Here is a 20,194-nt window from a genome sequence, read left to right on the forward strand (position 1 = left end):
ATATAAATTAAAAATAAAAGCAAGTTAGAAAGAAATACATAACATAATCCTACTTCTGTAAAAAAAAAAAATCCATTCAAAATATGCAAAGTATTTGCATGTGTAAATATATGAATGTATTGTGTAAATAAAAAACATTTTTTACAATAGACCTGTATTAGTTTTTTTCTTAAATTCCAAAGTATTTTAAAATTGTCAATTTTCCTCAATGCCAAAATTATCTTCCTACTACACACTGATGCAGAACTTTTCTGTGCAAGCTTTTATTTTAGAATTTAAACATTAAAAGGGTAGTCTTTAATGAAGTGACCAAAAGCTCCAATTAACTACCTGAGAATTAAATTAATTTCATTCTATGAATGAAATCTTGTGTTAAAATTTTTAATAACCAATAATTAACATATTTCCGGTATTTAAATTTTTTTAATAAAAGCATATAGAAAGCATAAAGTGAAAGCTCCTGACATTCCTTCTCCCCAATTTTATTTCTCCTTCTCTAAAGGTAACCACTACAATCTGTCCTTTCATTTTGTATTTTATATACACACATGTAGACACAAACACACCCACACTGCCCAAATAAATATATGGTTTAACAATTTTCACATATAAATAAATAGGGTAAGGCAGTACATACATACTGTTCTACAATTTGCTTTTTTCCCCCCCACTGACAAACATACTTTGAAAATCTTCCAGGTCTGTGTAGGCACATTTACCTGACTGGGCTTTTTTGTTGTTTTGTTTGAGACGGTCTCCCTCTGTCACCCAGGCTGGAGTGCAGTGGCGCAATCTCGGCTCACTGCAACCTCCACCTCCCAGGTTCAAGTGATCCTCCGGCCTCAACCTCCTGAGTAGCTAAGATTACAGGTGCGCACCACCACGCCCAGCTAATTTTTGTATTTTTAGTAGAGATGGGGTTTCACCAGGTTGGCCAGGCTGGTCTCAAACTCCTGGCCTCAAGTGATCCATCCGCCTCAGCCACCCAGATTGCTAGGATTATAGGCATGAGCCACCGCGCTCAGCTTGTTTTTTTGGTTTTGTTTTGTTTTGCTTTTGAGACAGAGTCTTCCTCTGTTGCCCAGGCTGGAGTTCAGTGGTGCTATCTTGGCTCACTGCAACCTCTGCCCCCCAGGTTCAAGCAATTCTGCTGCCTCAGCATCCCAAGTAGCTGGGATTATAGGCATAAGCCACCACGTCTGGCTGATTTTTTTGTATTTTTAGTTGAGATGGGGTTTCGCCATGTTGCACAGGCTAGTCTCAAACTCCTGAGGTCAGGAAATCTGCCCACCTTGGCCTTCCAGAATGTTGGGATTACAGGCATGAGCCACCACACCCAGCCTAACTCATTGTTTTTAACAGCTTTATTACAGTCTATGGTATTTTTGTGCCATCATTTACATAATCAGTGTTTTACTGAAGGTTATTTAGATTGTTACATCTAAAAATATTTTCCACAATGTCTAAAATTAGAAACACAGAGTCAAAAGGAATGTATTTTAAAATGTCAACAGATACTGTTAACATTGCCCTTCAAATAGGCTGCACCAATTTATATACCATCCTCAGTGCCCATTTCTTCAAAGTCTCACCAACCTACATATCCTTCATCTAATCTGATGAGTGAAACATCTCTATCTTGCTTTAGCATTTTCCTGGTTAGCTGTGAAGTTATATAGCCTTTCACATACTTATTGCTGTGCTTAGTTCTTCTACGAATAACATATGTATTTTTTGCTAATTTTTCTATTAAGATTTGGTCTTTTTCTATTAATTGGTTCATAAGAATGTAAATTATTTTTTGAAGTTTTGTTGTTTGATTTCCTTGGGTTTGACAGATCTATCGTCAAGTCATAGAAACTTATAAAAAATTTTTCATTTCCTATTTCTCATCTTTTACCTCTAATCCCTGTTTTTTTTTTTTTTCGGTTGCTGTGTTGCCCAAGTTTGAGCGCAGTGGCGCAATCTCGGTCCACTGCAACTTCTGTCTTCCTGGTTAAAACGATTCTCCTGCCACAGCCTCCCGAGTAACTGGGATTACAGGCACCCACCACGACTCCTAGCTAATTTTTGTATTTTTAGTAGAGACGGGGTTTCACCATGTTGGCCAGGCTGGTCTTAAACAAGTGATCCACCCACCTCAGCCTCCCAAAGTGCTGGGATTACAGGAGTGAGCCACCGCGACCGGCCTTTTCACCTCTAATTTCTAATTGCTATTAGCTGCATCACCAGTACTAGGTTTGAGGCATCTGTATAATACCGCTGAAGCTTCTTACTCTTTAGACTAAAAACATGACACAATTACTAAAAAGAACGCAATTTTTTAATTTAAATTTTGTTTTGCTTTTCTTGTCAACAAAAGGGAAGCATTACAGTGCCTAGTTAATGCAGACTACTGGCCTAGGTTTTTTGGGTTTCTTCCGGGTGGGTTTCTTTAGGACAGGGGCTCCCTATTGTCCAGGCTGGTCTCAAGCTCCTGGCCTCAAATGACCCTCCCAGTTCAGCCTCCCGAGTTGCTGGGATTACAGGCATGAGCCACCGTGTGTGGCTATGGCTTAGGTGTGATCACTCACTCTACCACTTAGTAGTTATAGTACTTAGACAAGTTACTTAAACTAAGTCTCACTTTCTTCATTCATAAAGTAAGAATTTAATGTCTTCATAGTCTCCTGTGAGGACTAAGAGAGCATCCTTATGAAGCACTTAGCACAAGCACTCTCCACTAAGAGCTCAATAAACATTACCAATTTTACTATTATAGCTACCAAGAGACAGCTGTATGAGAGTTGCATAGATTTGCACTACTAAAAAGAAACAAAACTTTGCTCGGCATGGAAAATGATTTGTGATACCTTTCATTCATATATGCTCTCTACATGGTAAATAATCAAAGTGGAATGGTTTTCAAGAAACCTAAAAAATCCAGTCTCTACAGGGTAAACTGCCATATACCAAATTTGCTTCTAAACCAGCCTACTCGACACACAGATGCTTAATCACAATTACACACTATACTTACGATTTTTGTGGCCTAGCGTCATAATTCTATCCATATCATCAGCATTATTTACCACATAAGCTGATAAATCTTTGATATAAACTCCCACATCAGGTCTTTCTTTAACCTAAAAAAAAATTAAGACTTTATACTATATCAATAACTCTTCCACAATTATTTATTATCTCCTATGTGTTGGACACTCTACTAGACAGAGGGAATAGAGTGATAAGATAGACACTGTTCCTACACGCATGGAGATGTCTATAGGAAGAACACACAAATGAAGAATTATACACAAAAATTATTTAATTTCAATTGTGATGACACGAAGAAAAATATAGAAAAAGTACAGAACACTAAGCTAGTGAAGGAGATAGGATAAAATTCCCCAAGATGATGTTTAAGCTAAAATTTCTTTAAATAAAAAAGAGGCAGTTAGGTAGGAGAAGAGAACGTGCAAGAATCCTGAAATAAGAAAAAACTAGGCACTTACAAAAAAATAACAAACAAACCGAAAAAGACAATGTGGCTGGAGAGAGCAGGAAACAGGGAAAAATAGGTGAGACATCTGGTTATATAGGAAGACAGAAACAAGTTTAGAATAGTTTTTGGACTTTATGGTAAGAATAATTTGGAGAATTTCAAGCAACTGAGGGAAATAATCAGATCTACAGTATCAATGTTAAAATACGATCTTTCTGTGAATTACCTTATGAGCATTTTTAACCAAATTTGAAAAATGTATTTAGGATGGATTTACCTAAAATACAAGTGGCGTTGTATAAACAAAATTCACTTTGGAAGGCTCAGAGTCACCTCTACAAAACAACAGAATAAAAAGCAAAACTGAGGCAGAGGCCTGTGGCTGCCAGTGGGAAGTGGGAAAAGCCATTCCACGGTAGGAAGGCCTCAAAGACATCAAAGACAAATGAAAATTTGATAAACAATTCCAGGGGAAAACGTTATAAAGGTAGACACTCAACATTCTAGTCATTGATTTTCAATGTTGTGTGTGTGTGCATGCGCCTTTTACAACAACTGATAAGATAAATTTACAAATTAGGAAAAATCCTTTATCTATCATGGGATATAAATTAAGCCCTAATTCTATTAGTAGTAAAAAAAAAAAAAAAAAAAAGTGTGATGATCTCTATAAGCCAGTGGATTTCAGACCTTGCTCTGAAAAGCCCTAGAGGGTCCATGGTGGCACTGAGGGGGCCACTGTAGGAGTTTAGGGGTCTTCAGGCCCAGAGAAGTTCTAAAGAGAAGGGCGCTTTCATGAATTTTACACATTGAGCTTCCACATAAGGTTTGGTTTGATAAAAGTGTTGAAATGCTTTACACCTTTTAAAAGGTTTGAAAATTACTGGTCTATATCAATGCGTCTCAAAAAATCTCCGATAAAGGATGTATATATTTGTAATATGATAATTTTGTAAAATACAAAAATCATGCACTTAGATACCTTGGCAATGTCAAACTGCTATGGAAGTTTTTAAGCACCTACTCTCAGTTTTTGTGTTCATTCTCACCGCAGACTGAAAATGGACATTCTTCAAACTGACATCCGTCTGCAAACTAGTGGTCTTCCAATCACAATATGCTATTAATTCAAAATTCGATTAATAAGTGTATTCAACTAATAACTGACTAGATATGAAAGATGAAGAAAGAAAATATAATTCCAAATGTGTGAAAGTTAAAAAACTGGATGGAAATGCTACCAAAGAATTTTTATCATAAAAAACACAGGAATTCAATATCTGTGACAAACACAGTTTGTAACAATGGATCTCAATGGAAGCAGTTACCCTCTTGTCCTAGAATGTTTTAGAAATTTGCGAAAGAGTTTGTGGTTCACTTGAGGACACTGTAGTATTGATAGGCAGGGACCAGCAATACTAAACATCCTGAAATAAGTGGGACAGTCTCACCCAATGAAGAACTGTCCCACACAATTTTGAATGTCCTACCAGATATTCACATGGTAAAAAAACTACTTATAATTATTTGAGGCTAGACCCAGATAATTATATCTGAGTCTGTCATATGTAACTTTATTTCACATATAAAGACAAAATGCTTTTCCATATAGCAATAATATGAGAACACAGAAAAACTGAAGGAAGAATTGTACTTTATTTTGCTCCAAACTCTACCAAGAGCTAGTCACTATTGTAAAAGACCATGTCATTGGCCATAACACCAATCAAGGGGTTTAGATAAACAATACAACATACCTGTTGACACTGCATTTGTAGCTGTTACAATTTTGATGATTCTATATGCCTCTGACTATTTTATTATGTCATCAAGTGTGGTCACATCTAAGTGTTTACATACCTAAATAGTAGCATTTATATTTAATTACTTGTATTCTCCTTTATATTACAGTAGTATACGAATTTTTTTAAAAGTATGTGTATAGGTAGATTTTATTAATGTCACATATGAATTTTATTTCAGGACAGTCAAAAGAGCATTACAAAACGTATATTATTTAGAAAGGAATTGGGATGTAAAGGATCTCTTCAAGGAGAACTACAAACCACTGCTCAATGAAATAAAAGAGGACACAAACAAATCGAAGAACATTCCATGCTCATGGGTAGGAAGAATCAATATCGTGAAAATGGCCATACTGCCCAAGGTAATTTATAGATTCAATGCCATCCCCATCAAGCTACCAATAACTTTCTTCACAGAATTGGAAAAAACTACTTTAAAGTTCATATGGAACCAAAAACGAGCCCACATCGCCAAGTCAATCCTAAGCCAAAAGAACAAAGCTGGAGGCATCATGCTACCTGACTTCAAACTGTACTACAAGGCTATAGTAACCAAAACAGCATGGTACTGGTACCAAAACAGAGATATAGACCAATGGAACAGACCAGAGACCTCAGAAATAATACCACATATTTACAACTATCTGATCTTTGACAAACCTGACAAAAACAAGCAATGGGGAAAGGATTCCCTATTTAACAAATGGTGCTGGGAAAACTGGCTAGCCATATGTAGAAAGCTGAAACTGGATCCCATCCTTACACCTTATACAAAAATTAATTCAAGATGGATTAAAGACTTACATGTTAGACCTAAAACCATAAAAACCCTAGAAGAAAACCTAGGCAATACCATTCAGGACATAGGCGTGGGCAAGGACTTCATGTCTAAAACACCAAAAGCAATGGCAACAAAAGCCAAAATTGACAAATGGGATCTAATTAAACTAAAGAGCTTCTGCACAGCAAAAGAAACTACCAGCAGAGTGAACAGGCAACATACAGAATGGGAGAACATTTTTGCAATCTACTCATCTGACAAAGGGCTAATATCCAGAATCTACAATGAACTCAAACAAATTTACAAGAAAAAAACAAACAACCCCATCAAAAAGTGGGCGAAGGATATGAACAGACACTTCTCAAGAAGACGTTTATGCAGCCAACAGACACATGAAAAAATGCTCATCATCACTGGTCATCAGAGAAATGCAAATCAAAACCACAATGAGATATCATCTCACACCAGTTAGAATGGCCATCATTAAAAAGTCAGGAAACAACAGGTGCTGGAGAGGATGTGGAGAAATAGGAACACTTTTACACTGTTGGTGGGACTGGAAACTAGTTCAACCATTGTGGAAGTCAGTGTGGCGATTCCTCAGGGATCTCGAACTAGAAATACCATTTGACCCAGCCATCCCATTACTGGGTATATACCCAAAGGAATATAAATCATGCTGCTATAAAGACACATGCACACGTATGTTTACTGCAGCACTATTCACAATAGCAAAGACTTGGAACCAACTCAAATGTCCAATAATGATAGACTGGATTAAGAAAATGTGGCACATATACAACATGGAATACTATGCAGCCATAAAAAATGATGAGTTCATGTCCTTTGTAAGGACATGGATGAAGCTGGAAACCATCATTCTCAGCAAACTATCACAAGGACAAAAAACCAAACACTGCATGTTCTCACTTATAGGTGAGAATTGAACAGTGAGAAAACTTGGACACAGAAAGGGGAACATCAGACACCGGGGCCTGTTGTGGGGTCGGGGGAGTGGGGAGGGATAGCATTAGGAGATATACCTAATGTAAATGACGAGTTAATGGGTGCAGCACACCAACATGGTACATGTATACATATGTAACAAACCTGCACGTTGTGTACATGTACCCTAGAACCTAAAGTATAATAAAAACATATATATATATAATCATTCTAAGAAAGGGATTACAATCTTCAACGGAGGTTCAAAACTCCCTGGCATAACAGGAATCCCCCAGATTAAAATTAAAGCAATGGAACATAAGAAATCCTACAAACTGTAACAACAATAAAAAAAAACCTTCCTAAAATAAAGAAAAGAAAAGGTGCACTGGGTCTAACAGAGTTGAGAACCATTGACAAGAATGTCCCTGAGAATAAATCTGATCTATAATTACTGGTACAAAAATGGAAATGTTCTTTCCAAATGATTTTTTCCTAGAATTTGCATAACACAACAAATTTTTTTAGGACATGAAAGCACAGAATTAATCAGAACTAAAGTTGAAAACTAGCAACAAAGAAACTTGTTTCTATATTTGCTATATAAATGGTATCAGAGAATAAGGCTTCATGAAGGTACAACAAGCACAAACAATCCTTAACAATGTAATACACTGCTCCAAAAACTCGGTTTATGCAGTAAACTTAAAAAGAAAAAAAAAGCTAATATTTATTGTTTTATGTCAGGCATTGATTTAAACACTTTGATCTGTTAGTGTTGGTAATAATCCTACGGAGTGGATACCATTATTATTTTCACTTTTACGACCAAATCAAGACTCACAGAGATTAAGTAACTTGCTCAAGATCAGAGCCAGAATTCAACCTAAGATGGTAGACTGCCAGAACCACCTTCTTAATCCTAGATGATACTGCCATTCACTTGCTATGTGACCTTGAGCAAGTCAAGAAACCCCTCTAAATTTCAGTTCCCACATCAGTAAAATCGAACTGCTGGGAAGAGTAAATGAAATAAATTATTTACTACTACCAACAACCATCAATTACGGCACTGAATGCCTATATCACACTGCAAGAGCTCAGTAATGCTGGCTGCTGTTCTACAAATGCTCTATATTATTCTACAATGGCAGCTACTGCTGTTCTACATGTTACTCTACATACGTTATTCTCCTCTATTTTACTGGTGATGCAATCCAACTAAAATTCCAGTATTAACCTTTTCCTTGCTGTATGTCTCACATCTTAAAATATTAAAATACACAGCAATATCAAATTTACCAATCATTTACTACCTGACTCAGCAATCCTGCTTCAGTAATTTATCCCCAGATATGTCTGCAGATGTATGACATTGTATATGTATGAGGTTATTTAAAATATAAAAAGCAACTGTTGTTTAAAAAAAGAAGGGGGACCTTAATTTAGTAAACATTCTATTGCTTTGGAAAAAGTACTCCACCAATTTCAATTATCCTTACCTCTAACCTTTGTGTCTGATCCTTGCCCAAAAGGTCACGAACTTCTTCATTATATATTTCCAAATAAGACACTCGAACCAAAAATCTATAAAACATCATTTTTAAAAAGTCAAAGAGTGAAATATTTATAAGAACGGTTTTAAAACATGTTTATAAAATTTATACCTATGTGCCTTTCCTGTGTTTGTACTTCTCAATATCAGAAAATAAAAGAATTCCCTTTTACCTTGTATCACCCTCTGCTTTTGCAATATGACCAAATATGTGAGCAAATGAATTGGGAATTATTCCTCTAAGTTCAGGAACAGCTCGAACACCTTCCATGGTAAAAGTTTTGCCTGTTCCAGTTTGTCCATATGCAAAAATAGTCCCTGAAAATGATGAAGAGAATCAGTTACTTCTTAAAGTCTAATGCTACAGAACAATAGCTCTTAAAATTAATTCCTTTGACGCTGTGATATAATTTCTCCCCTGGATTCAAAATTTATTCTAGCACAAGTTTCACCTTTATTATCAATAATTACAAGGTGTACTCTGTACCACATGCACAAAGCACTGTTACAGCAGTCAATGAGAGATATCCCTAATAATTAATAAAAAGCATCCCAAGCCCTAAATGCAAAAATCTTCCAATATATCTAATGATGAGACATTTCTTGTCATGTGTATATAAAGTACTCATTGTGGACATTAACCTGGAGAAGGTAGTAGAAGCAGAGCAAAAGAATACAGGCTGTAGAGCAGGAAGACCTGTCTCAAACCACATCTGCCACTTTTTAGCCACTGACCTTGGACAAGTTACCTACCCAGAGACTGTCTCCTCAAGGGTAAAATGGGGATAAGAAAACTCGCCATTGATAGCAAGAACCAAATGAGGCAATTTCCTTCAAGTGACCAACACAATATCTCATAGAAAGAATCAGTAAAATGATAGCTTTTTTCTTAATCCTAAAATAAGTGTGTTTTTAAACAATTGTTTTAAAGTAACAGCTGTAAGAAACAGAGTTAACAAAAAGACGACAATACAATTATTACAGGTAATTACAGATAAAATCTCAACTTTCTAAATACCTAAATTTATTCATTCAACAAATATTTACCACACACCTGAGTCTGGCATTGTGCTAGGCACTAGAGACAGAGTGACAAGACAAACACAATCCTTAATCTTATGATGTGTATAATCTTGGGTTTATCATGATGATGACTATTGATAATGAGAAACACGGAGTTCTACATGGGACTCAGGGATATCAACTAGGCAGAGGAATTGTAATGGGAAAAAGGAGAGGGGGTCACGGAGGACTTTCCAGAAGAGGTAAGGTTTAGATCTGAACTATAAGTAAGAATCAGATAGGAACAGTGTGGACAGCAAGAGGCAAGAAGAAGAATGGAAATTTTGAGGACTGAAATGAGACCAGAATGGAAGAAACAGAGATGGAAAGGGAAGATGGATGCAGGCAGAGCTAGAGAAACTGACAATGCCATAATCACACAGTATAATAAGGACGGTATTAAACTTTTTAGATCTTATCCTAAAAGCAACATGAAGCCATAGAATGATTTTTCAATCAGAGGAGTGACACCACGATCACTATGGCTATACTGTGGATGAAGAATTAGAGAAAACCAAGGGTAGATGTGGGGAAACAGAGGGCTGGAGTAGTTGGTCAGGACACAATGTAGTAAGTAAGAGAAGACAGCCTTGGATGTGATGGCATATACGAAAACGGTTCCTCAACTATTACTACTCTATTCAGTTAACCTCAACTTTTCTCAGACTTTTTTTTGTGAAAATAATCATAACACACTTTTCAGACTTTTCCGTGAAAATAAATGAATCATACCAGAAGCCATTTTTTATACATGGGAATAAAAAAGTCTTAATTTTTTCAAACTAAGTATTTCAAACTCTGCTATTAGGAATATAACACTGCACTCAAAGAAACGGAAAATATCATGAGCTCACAGGCTGCATTTCAGAATAGACACATTAAATTATTAAATAAAAAATAAGCTTTATAAGGACAACAGCTGTCACTTACTGATCATTTTCTATGTACTAGGCCATGTACTTTACATGCTTTTTTTTTTTTTTTTAAGAGATGAGGTCTTGCCCTGTCACTCAGACTAGAGTGCAGTGGCATGATCATAGCTCACTGCAGCCTCAAACTCCTGAGCTCAAGAGAATCCTCCTGCCTCAGCCTCCTATGTAGCTGGGAATACAGGTGCACCTCCCAGCTATGTTTGCATTCTTATTTAACTTTCACCCCAATCCTAAAAGATAGGCACTATTTATTATTATTACTATTATTTAAAGATAATAAACTATGGCCAGGCGGGGTGGCTCATGCCCATAATCCCAGAACTTTGGGAGGCCAAGGAGGGCAGATCACTTGAGGTCAGGAGTTTGAGATCAGCCTGGCCAACATGGTGAATCTCCACCTCTACTAAAAATACAAAAATTAGCTGGGTGTGGTGGTGCACGCCTGTAGTCCTAGCTACTCGGGAAGGTGAAGCACAAGAATTGCTTGAACCTGGGAGGCAAAGGCTGCAGTGAGCCAAGATCGCACCATTGCACTCCAGCCAGGGTGACAGAGTGAGACTCTGTCTCAAAAAATACAATAAATAAATAAATAAAAATAATAAACTATATTCCGGGCTGGGTGCCGTGGCTCCTGCTACAGTCCCAGCACTTTGAGAGGCTGAGGTGGGAGAATCACCTGAGCCCAGGAGTTCAAGACCAGCCTAGGCAACACCTAGGCAACACAGTGAGACCCCATCTCTACAAAAATTTTTAAAAATTAGCCAGGCATGCATAAAAAGGAACGAAATAATGGCACTGGCAGCAACCTGGATGGAACTACAGACTATTATTCTAAGTGACGTAACTCAGGAATAGAAAATCAAACATCCTATGTTCTCACTTATAAGTGGGAGCTAAGCTAGGAGGGTGCAAAGGGGTAAGAACAACACAGCGAACTTTGGGAACTCAGGGGAAAGAGCGGGAGGGGGGTGAGAGATAAAAGACTACACATTGGGTACAGTGTACACTGCTTGGGTAACGGGTGCACCAAAATCTCAGAAATCACCACTGAAGAACCTATTCAGGTAACTAAACGCCACCTGTTCCCCAAAAACTTATTGAAATTAAAACTAAATTTAAAAAAAAATAGCCAGACATGGTGGGATGCGCCTGTAGTCTCAGCTACTGGGAAAGCTGAAGCGAGAGAATCACTTGAGCCCAGGAGGTTGAGGCTGCAATCAGCCATTATAGTGCCACTGCACCCCAGCCTGGGTGACAGGGTGAGACCTTGTCTTGAAAAAAACAAAAACAAAAAACACAACAAAAAGAAAAACTATATTCTGGGTCACAAAACAAATCTTAATAAACTTAAAAACATTCAAGGCATACAAAATATGTTCTCTAAATTGAGATTAAGTTAGAAATCAATAACTGAAAATCTCTAGAGAATCTAAAAATATTTGGAAACTAAATAACACATTTCTAAATAACCCAGGATCAAGGAATAAACCAGGAGGTAAAATAGTATTTTGAACTACATGAAAATGAAAACACAGTATGTCAAAATCTGTGGGATGACACTAAAACAGTACTCAGTGGCAATTTATAGCATTAAGCTCCCATATTAGAAAGGAAAAAAGGTCTCAAAACAATGGCCTCAGCTTCCACTTTAAGTAGAAAGAAAAGAGGAAATTAAGCCCAAAGTAAATAAAAGAAAAAAAAAAGATCAGAGCAGAAATAGATGAAATAGGAAACATAAAAACAGAAAGAAAAATTAATAAAACCAAAAGCTGGTTCTCTGAGAAGATCGAAAAGATAAACCTCTAGTCAGACTAATCAGGAAAAAAAGAAGACGTAAGTTACCAATATCAAGAATGAGAAAAGTTATACCACTACATTCAACTTACTAAAAGAATAATAAGGGAACAGTACAAACAACTTTTTGCCAATGAATTTGACAACTTAGATGAAACGGACTAATTCTGTGAAAGACAAGCTACCAAACCTCACTTAAGAAAAAACTGGCTGGGCACGGTGGCTCACGCCTGTAATCCCAGCACTCTGGGAGGCCAAGGCAGGCGGATTACCTGAGGTCAGTAGTTTGAGACCAGCCTGGCCAACATGGTGAAACCTGTCCCTCCTAAAAATACAAAAATGAGCCAGGCATGGTGGCGTGTGCCTGTAATCCCAGCTACCCAGGTGGCTGAGGCGGGAGAATCACTGGAACCCGGGGAAGCAGAGGAGGCTGTGAGCCGAGATCGCGCCACTGCACTCCAGCCTGGACAACAGAGCAAGACTCTGTCTCAAAAAAAAAAAAAAAAAAAAAAGAAAAAGAAAAAATAGATAACCTGGCCGGGCACGGTAGCTCATACCTGTAATCCCAGTACTTTGCAAGGCTGAGGTGGGAGAACTGGTTGAGTCCAGGAATTCAAGACCAGCTTAGGAAACATAGTGAGACCCTTATCTCTACCAAAAAAAAAAAAAAAAAATTAAAATTAGCTGGGCATGGTGTGGTGGCACACACATATAGTCCCACCTATTCAGGGGGCTGAAGTGGGAGGATCGCTTGAGCCCGGGAGGTAGAGGCTACAGTGAGCCATGATCACACCACTGCACTCCAGCCTGGTCGACAGAGTGAGACCCTGTTTCAAGAAAAAAATAATAATAATAGAAAAACTTAGCCAGGCGTGGTAGCACACACCTGTAGTCTCAGCTACTGGGGAGGCTGAGGTGGGAGGATTGCTTAAGCCCAGGAAGTCGAGGTTGCAGTGAGCTGTGATTGTGCCACTGTACTCCAGCCTGGGTAACAGAGTGAGACCCTGATTGAAAGAGAAGAAGAAAAAATACATAATCTGAATAGTCTTATGTCTATTAAAGAAATTGAATCAACAGTTGAAAACCTTCCCATAAAGAAAACTTCAAGCCCAGATGGCTTCACTGATGATTCTACCAAACATTTAAGAAATAATGCCAATTCTAGATAAATTCTTCTAGAAAATTGAAAAGAAGGGGATACTTTCTAACTCATTCTATGAAACTAGCATTATCACAATATCCAAACCAGAAAAAGGCATTAGAAGAAAACTATATACTTACATCCCTCATAAACATGGATGCCAAAATTTTTTTAATTTAGCAAATAAATTTAACAATATATGAACAGAATAATGCATCATGACCAAGTGGCAAAGCTAGTTTCACATTCAAAAATCAATCAATGTAACTGACCATATTAACAAACCTTAAAAAAATTATTTCAATAGGTGCAGAAAAAAATTATACTTGACAAAATCCAACATACAATCCAAAAACTCTCAGCAAACTAAGAATAGAAGGGAACTTCCTCAAACTTACAAAGGCTATCTGTTAAAATTTACAGACATCATCATACTGGTGAAAGAATGAATGCATTTTCCCTAAGATCAGGAACAAGACCAAAATGTCCACTCTCACCACGTCTAATTTACTCGAGGTTCTAGCCTCCAGGTGCTATCAGGTAACAAAAATAAATTAAAGGAGATTGGAAAGGACAAAGTAAAAACTTTCTTTACTTGCAAACAACATTTTTTTTTTTTTTTGAGGCAGAGTCTCGCCCTGTCACCCAGGCTGGAGTGCAATGGCACGATCTTGGTTCACTGCAACCTCTGCCTCCAGGGTTCAGGCGATTCTCCTGCCGCAGCCTCCCGGGTAGCTGGGATTAAAGGCACGTGCCACCATGCCTGGCTAATTTTTTTATTTTTAGTAGAGACAGGGTTTCACCATGTTGGTCAGGCTAGTCTCGAACTCCTGACCTTCTGATCTGCCCGCCTCAGCCTCCAATGTGCTGGGATTACAGGCGTGAGTCACTGTGCCTGGCCAACATATTCTTATAAGTAGAAAATCCCACAAAATTTACAAAAAACCCAAAGCATAAAAAAACGACTAGAATTAATAAGCAAGTTCAGCAAAGTTTCAGGATACAAGGTCAATATACAAAAATCAACTGTGGGTACCAAGAGGGCAGTCATCAAAAAGACAATAACAAGCGCTGACAAAGATGTGAAGAAATCAGAAACCTCACACATTGCTGATGGGAATATAAAATGGTGTAGCTACTGTAGAAAAGTTTGGCAGCTCCTCAAAACATTAAACAAAGTTACCGTGTGACCCAGTCATTCCACTCTTAGGTATATACCCAAGAGAAACTAAACATATGTTCACACAAAAATCTGTAAAAGAATGTTCAAAGTAACATTATCTGTAATAGCTAAAAAGTAGAAACAACAAATGTTCACCAACTAATAAATGGATAAACAAAATATGACCTATCTATACAATATTATTCAGACATAAAAAATAATGAATTGCTGGCCTGGTGCAGTGGCTCATGTCTGTAATCTCAGCACTTTGGGAGGCCGAGGCAGGTGGATCACAAGATCAGGAGTTCGAAACCAGCCTGGCCAATATGGTGAAACCCCAACTCTACTAAAAATACAAAAATTAGCCAGGTGCAGTGGCTCACGCCTGTGATCCCAGCACTTTCGGAGGCCGAGGCAGGCAGATCACAGGGTCAGGAGATCGAGACCATCCTGGCTAACACGGTGAAACCCCATCTCTACTAAAAACACAAAACATTAGCTGGGCGTGTTGACGGGCACCTGTATTCCCAGCTACTCAGGAGGCTGAGGCAGGAGAATGGCGTGAACCCAGGAGGCAGAGCTTGCAGTGAGCCAAGATCGCGCCACTGCACTCCAGCCTGGGCAACAGAGCAAAACTCCGTCTCAAAAAAAAAAAAAAAAAAAAAAAATTAGCTGGGCATGGTGGTGGGCACCTGTAGTCCCAGCTACTCAGGAGGCTGAGGCAGGAGAATCGCTTGAACCCAGGAGGCAGAGGTTGCAGTGAGCCGAGATCACGCCACTGCAATCCAGCCTGGGCGACAAAGCGAGACTCCGTCTCCAAAAAAAAAAGTAATGAATTGCTGATATATGTTTATATGTTACAATAGGGATGAAGCTTGAAAACACTGTAAGTGAAAGAAGTTATTCACAAAAGGCCACATACCATATAATTCCATTTATAGAAAATGTCCAGAATAGGCAAACTCATAGAATAGATATAGACAGTAAATTAGTAGTTGCTGGGTTGGGGGAAGGGAGGTGGTAATGGATTGGGAGTGACTGACTGCTAATGGATACAGGGTTTCTTTTTGGAGTGACAGAAATGTTCTGGAAACAGACAGTGGTGACAGCTGTACAACATTGTAAATGCACCTATGAACTTTGAAGTGTAAAATGGTTAAAATCATAAATTTGATATTTGAATTTTATCACAAAAGCTACCTAAAGAAATCAATTTCATCTCTATATATTAGTAACATACAAACCAAAATTGAAATTATGAAAGCAATCCTACTCACAATAGCATCAAAAAAATACTTAGGAAGAAATTAATCAAAACAAGTGCAACACTTGTACACTAAAAGCTACAAAATACAGATGAGATAAATTAAGATATAAATAAATGGAGAGAAGCTGGACATGGTAGCTGACGTGGGAAATCCCAGGGCTTTGAAAGGCCTCAGCAGGAGATTGCTTGAGCCTAGGAGTTAGAGACCTGACTGAGCAACACAGCAAGACCCAGTCTTTACAAAAACAAAAAAAATTAGCCAGGTGTGGTGGTGCACAGCTGTAGTTCGCATTACTCAGGAGGCAGAAGTGAGAGGATAGCTTCAGCCCAGGTTCAAGGCTGCAGTAAGCTATGACCGCACCACTGCACTCCAGCCTGGGCAACAGAGCAAGACCCTGTCCATAATTAATTAATGTTTCAACGTTTTAAACGGAGAGAAGTATCATGTTCACGGACTGCGAGACTCAATATTGTCAGAATGACAATTCAACACAATCCCTTTGAAAATCCTAGCAGGATAAACTTCAAAAACATCATTTGATGTGAAAGAAAACAGATAAAAAAGGTGACATATTATATGACATGATTTATATGACATTTCAAGAAAAGGCAAAATTATAGTGACAGAAAGCAGATCAATGGTTGTTTGGGTGTCGGTCTGCAAATGGGCATAAAGGAAATTTTGGGGATGACAAGGGTGTTCTAAAGCTGGATTGCGATGATGGTTTCACAACTGTATATATTTACTACACTCATCAAACTGCACAGCTGCAATATGTGAATTTATGGCACATTAATTATGTCTCCATAACGGTGTTTTTTAAAAAGTAAAGATTCACTTACCATTGTAGCCTTCAAGTACAGAATCAATAATAGGTCTTGCAGTTAAGTTATAAACATCAAGTTGTTTACTCTCTGGTCCAAAAACAGTATCAAAAGTAAATGTCTTTGGAGGTTCATTGGAAGAATCAGTCTTATGTACAGTGATAGTTCCCCTCATCTCATCCACACTGACAGCCTGTTTGTAGCACATTGATTTCTCTCTCTCATTGAGGGGCCGGCACCTAACAACAACCTTCACATTATCGCAGCTTTCTGGCTTCTCTGATTTATTGATCTGTTGGAGATAATATTTACAAATAATGAAAAGAACATTAATTTTTACCCTCAACAGATTAAATTTATAAATTTTAAAAGGCTACTTTTCCACCTCAGTGCCTTGCACACATTAAACACTTCATAGGTATTTGTTAAATGCAATTAAAGATCTTACATATAGGTGAAAAGTTTATTAAAAGATACAAAAGGAAAATAGTTTCTTTTAAAATGTAAAAGGGAGAGAAAATCTAGTTCACATTTGTGGCAAAGGCTGTACAAGCAGAAACTGAACCAGTATATTATAGATTGTCTTTTTGCACAAAAGTCTCTGACCTAGTGTTTCCTGCCTGTAGGAAAACACATGTGAACATGGTTAACAATTTTAACTCAAGAAAATAGTAGGTCCTCTGTTTCCCCTGAGACTTTAGTTTTATTTCCTATCACGCATCTGTAAAATGGTTTTTATCAGGTAATATATCCATATACGGCTTATCTTCTCTACAGAAGACAACAATAAGATAAAGACAGAAATGAAAGTCTAATGGCAAAGAAAAATGCCTTAGTATTACCTAACCTTATGAGCATTTGTATACGTAAAGTTTCCATTTCTGAATTTTTTTTTCTTATTTTTGAGACAGTCTCACTCTGTCACCCAGGCTGGAGTGCAGTGGCGTGATCTCGGCCCACTGCAACCTCTGCCTCCCAGGCTCAAGCGATTCTGCTGCCTCAGCCTTCCCAGCAGCTGGGATTACAGGCGTCCATCACCATGCCCAGCTAATTTTTGTATTTTTAGTAGAGACACGGTTTCATCATGTTGGCCAGGCTGGTCTCGAACTCCTGACCACAAGTGATCCACCCACCTCGGCCTCCCAAAGTGCTGAGATTACACGTGTGTGCCACCGCACCCAGTCACTTCTGAAATTTTATGATTAAGAAAATATAATGAAACACAATCCTATTATTGAAGTGAAAAGTTTAGTTGAACAGATACTTGTTAAATTCCTACTGTTTCAGATTCTCTTCTAAGCATTAAAGAGAAACAAATATAAGTCATCGTCATTGACTTTGACATTGTCACTGACAAGTAACAGATTATATCAGTACGATACACTTCTATCTATCTCTTATCCTATTCATCTCATCTATTCATCACCCTAGTCTAAATCACCATCATCTTGACCCTGGATTACTGCCTCCTAACTATACTCCTGAATCTAATTAGATTGCCCTACTGCCTATTCTCCAAATAGCAGTCAGTGTCAACACAAATCTCATCATGTCACTCTCCTACTTAAAAATTCTTCAGCGGTTTCTCATAGATCTCAGAACAAAAACCAGAATCCTTAAGGTGGTCTGTAAGGTCTGGCTTCCACCCATGTCTGCTTCTCTGGGCTTATTTCACAAGATATTCTGCCTGGCTCATCCATGCCACAGCCACACTGAGCTTCTTGGCCTTTTCTTGTCACCATGCTCCTCACCAGTGGCCCTTCCATGTGCTATTCCTTCTACCTAGAACCATCTTCAATTCCCTCTTCACTTAGTTAACATCTACTTATCCTTCAGAACTCAACAGTCACTTCACCTGGGAAGACTTCCTGACTAGGTCAAATACTCTTATCGGCTCAGAGAGCACCCTGCTCTCCCCTTCCTGGACACAAATTTTACTTTTGCTTGTTCCTTATTTGATTAATGTCTTCCTCTCTACACCAGAGGTTGCAAACAGGTAGTCAAGAGGCTGAATTCAGCCCACAAATTTCTTTTGTTTGGTTCATAGTATTTAAAGAGCTTTTGAATTAGTTGCTAAAATTGAGAAATTTCACAAAAATAATTTCTAAAATCTCTTCTTGGGAGGAAAAAAAATGAACTGTTATCATCTGCAGACCATCATTCTTACATGGCAGTACTTTCCAATTCACCAGAATCTACTCCTCTCTATTATAGGATACCCACCCATTTCATTATTAAGGTTTTGTGTCTTACGTCTGTAAATATGTATGATTTTCACCTCTGCCCAAGAAGGCAAGCCTCTCTCTTTCCAAGTTCAAGAACCTGACTGGTTTTGCTCAATGTTGTATCTTCAGGGCCTAGCATGTGGTTGGTGCCCAATATTTATTGAATTAAAAACCTGAAAGCAGTGAACAGAATATAGAGCATTTAATCTTAAATGTCAAAGCACTGTCCTTCTAGTCTCCTGTGCATTATTTCACGCGGATAACAACCCCATGAGGTAAAGTTTACGTGGGAACTAAGGACCCAGACAGATTAAATAATTATCCGAGGCCTCCCAACCACTAAATAAGCGGCCATGGCTCAATTTTCCTCCATGACCCCTAATAAGGGGTCTTAGAAGGCCCCATTATTAAGTTCACGGTAACAATCTGTGAAATCCTGGAAGATAAACATAACACCGCCACACACACAAAGACACCTACGGGTTTCATTCTGCATCATAAGCTAAAGCGCCACAAGAGCAATGACAGCTCGAGGCTAGGAGACTCGGAGTATGGGGCCTGGAATAGGGGCAGGCAGCCTTCGCTCCGCTGCCCTCCCCGCATTTGCTCCGACGCGCAAAGGCCTCACCAGGTGTGCAGCATCCAAAGAGCCCCTCCGTGGCCACCCCCAGACGCCCCGCTCAGCAGGCAGGGCTGCGAGCCAGAGCGCATCCTCCAGCACAGCGCCTTTTTGATAAGCGGCGCAGGCCCCACGGGATGCAGCAGCGACAAGGGCGGCAGGGCCTGCCCCCAGGTCCCTCTCGAGGCCGACCGGACCCCCGCGGCCCCGGGGCTGACCAGCCAGGCTCTCCAACCACCTCCACCGCACGACCAAGCCTGCCCCGCCCCACCCAGGCCGCCAGCCTGCTCCGCGCCTCCATGGCAACGGCCGCGCCCCCGGCAAGGCCGCTAGGATGAGAAGAAACCCCAGAAGCGAAGCGACTCTCCTCACCGGCATCTTGGCCCCTTCCCGTGCCCGGCGGACGTCCCCGCCCGGGGTGCAGCCCAACGACACCGGGTGCGCAGAAAGGCTGGCCAGAGACTACCGAAACACCTCGTTGGCGCTCTCGAGACTGCGGCTTCTCGGGCGAGAGCGCCCAGTGCGCAGCCGCATTCTGAGCTCGCCCCGCCCCAAGCCCAGTCTCAGGCTCTCTCGGCCCTTGAATTACGCCTGCGC

The 20,194-nt window shown here is 39.2% G+C and overlaps 1 protein-coding gene across 5 annotated transcripts in view; it reads right to left on the reverse strand.

Annotated features, from left to right (window-relative positions):
• KIF3A (kinesin family member 3A) overlaps positions 1-20,194 on the reverse strand; it is a 48,999-nt gene extending 28,805 nt beyond the window's left edge. For 4 of the 5 annotated variants that reach the window (XM_030818642.1, XM_030818632.1, XM_030818655.1 and 1 more), the window contains exons 1-5: positions 19,970-20,194; positions 16,772-17,045; positions 8,744-8,888; positions 8,518-8,602; positions 3,020-3,125 (exon numbers count right to left, since the gene is read on the reverse strand). In XM_030818642.1, the coding sequence (XP_030674502.1) occupies positions 3,020-3,125; positions 8,518-8,602; positions 8,744-8,888; positions 16,772-17,045; positions 19,970-19,975 (616 nt within the window). In that variant the 5' untranslated portion in view covers positions 19,976-20,194. The remainder of the gene's footprint in view (positions 1-3,019; positions 3,126-8,517; positions 8,603-8,743; positions 8,889-16,771; positions 17,046-19,969) is intronic. The other variant, XM_030818647.1, reaches the window with a different exon arrangement.

Source organism: Nomascus leucogenys, chromosome 2 (assembly GCF_006542625.1).
Source record: "Nomascus leucogenys isolate Asia chromosome 2, Asia_NLE_v1, whole genome shotgun sequence".
In the NCBI taxonomy this organism is placed as follows: domain Eukaryota; kingdom Metazoa; phylum Chordata; class Mammalia; order Primates; family Hylobatidae; genus Nomascus; species Nomascus leucogenys.